The 3284-nt window shown below is 48.3% G+C and overlaps 1 protein-coding gene across 1 annotated transcript; it reads right to left on the bottom strand.

Moving 5' to 3' along the window:
* Positions 1–297: 297 nt before the first annotated feature.
* LOC147629557 (uncharacterized) lies at positions 298–762 on the bottom strand. Its single transcript, XM_086811914.1, has one exon. The coding sequence runs from the start codon at positions 760–762 to the stop codon at positions 298–300; it is 465 nt and encodes a 154-aa protein (XP_086668040.1).
* Positions 763–3284: the final 2522 nt, after the last annotated feature.

Here is a 3284-nt window from a genome sequence, read left to right as displayed (position 1 = left end):
TAGATGGGGTTCATCACATCGGACCACATACATCACTATGCACAAGCTGTAATTTTCGGGCAGCTCCCACTAATCCATCCTTGGGAAATGAGGATCGATGCATTTTGCCAAGTACACACCCCTCGCACACATGTTTGACTGGCGCTTTCAAACAATGAGGCTAAATCAAGTACCATGTCATGTCTATTCAGGCGAAGCAAACTACCAAAGCTCAAATGACCAAACCGAGCATGGCACAAGTCAGTGTCACCAAGGACTGAAGCATCAACTGCTAAAGCATTCTCATATGCACCCCTCTCATAAATATCCAGCTTGTATAGCCCATTTTAACATGCCGGTGATCACAATAACATCCCCATTGCTGTGACCATGCACGGTGCATTTGTCCTCTTGAAAGAGGACCAAAAAATGAGCCTGTGCAATTGCCGAGACTGAAACGAGATTTTTCTTGATGCTTGGCACATACAACACATCCTTGAGCATGATTACGCCCCCATTGGCTGCAACTATCGGAACTTCCCTAATGCCTTTGATAACGTATGAAGCATTGTTGGCACATGCAACAAAACCCCCCTTGGGTGCATCCCGTGAAGAGACAAATGAACCCCTGCATGAGGTGATGTGCTTTGAAGCACCACTGTCAAAGTACAAAGTATCTTGGGCCTCAGCCACTAACATGCAATACGTGTCCAACAAAGGATCGTAACTACATGTGACCACAAATGCCCGATCTGACTGTATATCTAACCGAGCTATGTTCATTGCTTCATCCTTCGCACCTGTTGTGCCCTCGTGAGAACTGACATGCCCGACTACTTCTTTTTCTCATTGGCGATGCGCTTGCGGCATTCGTTCATGAGATGGCCAGGTTTCCTGCAATAGTTACATCATTTCTTCTTCTTCCCATTGTCCTTTGCAACACCAGAGTTTGAGGACGAGGTTGCCTTGCCCTTAGGCTTTGCATATGACTGCTACCATGTCTTGCCCTTGCCAAAATGTGAGGCTACAAATGTCCGATCCCCTGGAACTATGCTGCTGCGATTAACACGAGACTGCTGCTCTTGTAGCAAGAGGGACACCAAGCAATCAAATGCGTACTCGCAACATAGGGTAGTAGCAAAGCCTTGAAAAGAGTCAGGTAAGTCATCCAGCAGTGTGGAAACAAGAGATGGATCGGGAATGATCTCATTGATGCTCGCCAATTGCTCCTTGAGATTCTTCATACGCGTGATGTACGCATCGATCGAATCTCCCTCAACCATGTGCTCAAACTGTAGCTTCTTGTGGACAAATGCAACGCGCGTCTCATTGCCCACCTAGTACAACGAAGCAGGTACATCCCATGACTGCTTGGCCATGATAGACGACCGAATATGCAAAATGACGTGCCTCTTGTACGATAGGGCAATTCATGTATGCGCTTGTGTATCCTTCCTGTCCAATTTTTCATGCTCAGCTGTAGGCGGAGCAATAGGTACCAAGCCTGACGAGCCACTAGTAATGATTGAGCCAATGGTAGATGCCTGCTGCACAGCTAGCTTGACGAGCCACTAGTAACGACTAAGCCAATGGTAGATGCCTGCTACACAGCTATCCTTGCTGGCCTCCGTATACCACCAGATACAGAACCCCACAACTGCTTTGCAACCAATACATGCCGCATCATATGCCCACATGGGATAGTTGGTCCCATCAAGCTTGTCCTCAGCGCGGCCAACATGCCAAACAAGGCACCTGAGTTCCCGGCCATTATGCTCTACTGTATGCACAGTGCACACAAGTACTGACCCAAAAACTGACAGAAAAGGCCCATGTTTCACTGTTGTTTGGAATACCTGCAAAGTGCAAAAGAGGGAAAGAAATGGTTGTACCTGCTTGACAGAGTGTCAGATCGACGAACAGAGTGCGCGAGGATGATTGGGCATCGAAAATAGGGGGCTGCCAAAAAACGTAGGTTTCGGGCAGCGGCGGGGCTGGCGGCTTGGCTAGTGGCGGTGGTGGCGGTTTTGCCCAAATTGCTTTGGGGCAAAATTGAAGAGGCTGAAATTTGGGGCAAATCAGGAGAATGTCTGCTGAAAATTTGGGGGCAAAATTTGAGGGAAATTGTACACAAATTGAGGGCTGAAATTGGAGGCAAATGTTTGAAGAGGCCCAAATTGATTCTAACGGGCAGGTAAATGGGGGACATAAACAAGAATTAATAAAGCTTTTAATAATCCTTTGAGTGTAGCCTTGAGTGCAAGAATCGACGTGTAGCCTTCGTGGCATGATTCGTGGGAGTTGTCGGCTGCACACGGGGCTGCACACGTGTCGGGGAGACCTAATGGCCTGTGTCACGGCGGGGACCTATGGCTGGAGGAAGGCTTTCTCGGTGACGCGGACTACTTTTCTCCACGTACCATTTCGCGTCCTTGACGCACTGCTGTGCTTTAATGTCACGGCTCTGCACGACTTGACCGCAGCCAACATGGGCCTTGCTGCTGTGGGCGATGGGTTCTTGGGCTGCGTGTTGGGGACTGAGGTCTCTTGTCCTCCACCTCTACCTTCACCTTGGACTGTTGCTGTTGCTATTTCTGCGACGGATTGCGAGCTTCAACGCACGAGAAAGGTACACAAGTACAATCTTCCTGCTCTGATGACCACTGTTGGGTTGAGTGCAAAGCTCACACACGCACACACACCCACACACACGGGACACAATACATGAGAAAGAAAGAAAGTTATATTAACGTCTACAAAAGACCCCAAGGGTCTATGAGACCAAAAGTAACACAATGGTACCATGGATATACTGAGCCATGGAAAACCGAAAGAAATAGTAAAATGAAAACATTTGACAATACATGTGATAAACAGATGATCCTGTGTAGAGTGAGATATGTTGTGATCAGCTAATGACGATACCCGCCTCTGCCAAAACTGATCTGATGGTGGAGTGAATGTCAAGCCTTTGTGATGGGAGCATGACATGTTGGCGGAGAACCTCATGAATCGGTCTTTGTGTGGTGGAGGGTCCTGATGCTCTAGGTCGGGGACGTCTGGCTCGTATCTTAGGGTAAGATGTGGGAAGTAAGGTACTACTACTCTAAGGTACACTAGTACCACCGCACAGGACGGCGGTCACACGAGGAAAAAACTCTTCCCAGCAAGAAGGTAAAAAGTGCCCATGTACTAGAGCCCGTTCACACCAAAACAACCAAGAGGAACACGATAAGTGTAACACTAGATCACTTACCTCGCAAGGCATTGGAGTCAGCGCAAGAGCTTGCCTCTCAGGGGAGAGA

Source organism: Cibotium barometz, chromosome 17 (assembly GCF_041138505.1).
Source record: "Cibotium barometz isolate CiBa-2024 chromosome 17, ASM4113850v1, whole genome shotgun sequence".
In the NCBI taxonomy this organism is placed as follows: Eukaryota; Viridiplantae; Streptophyta; class Polypodiopsida; order Cyatheales; family Cibotiaceae; genus Cibotium; species Cibotium barometz.
Note: the sequence above shows the minus strand (reverse complement) of the source record. Positions and strands in the feature narration are given on the sequence as shown.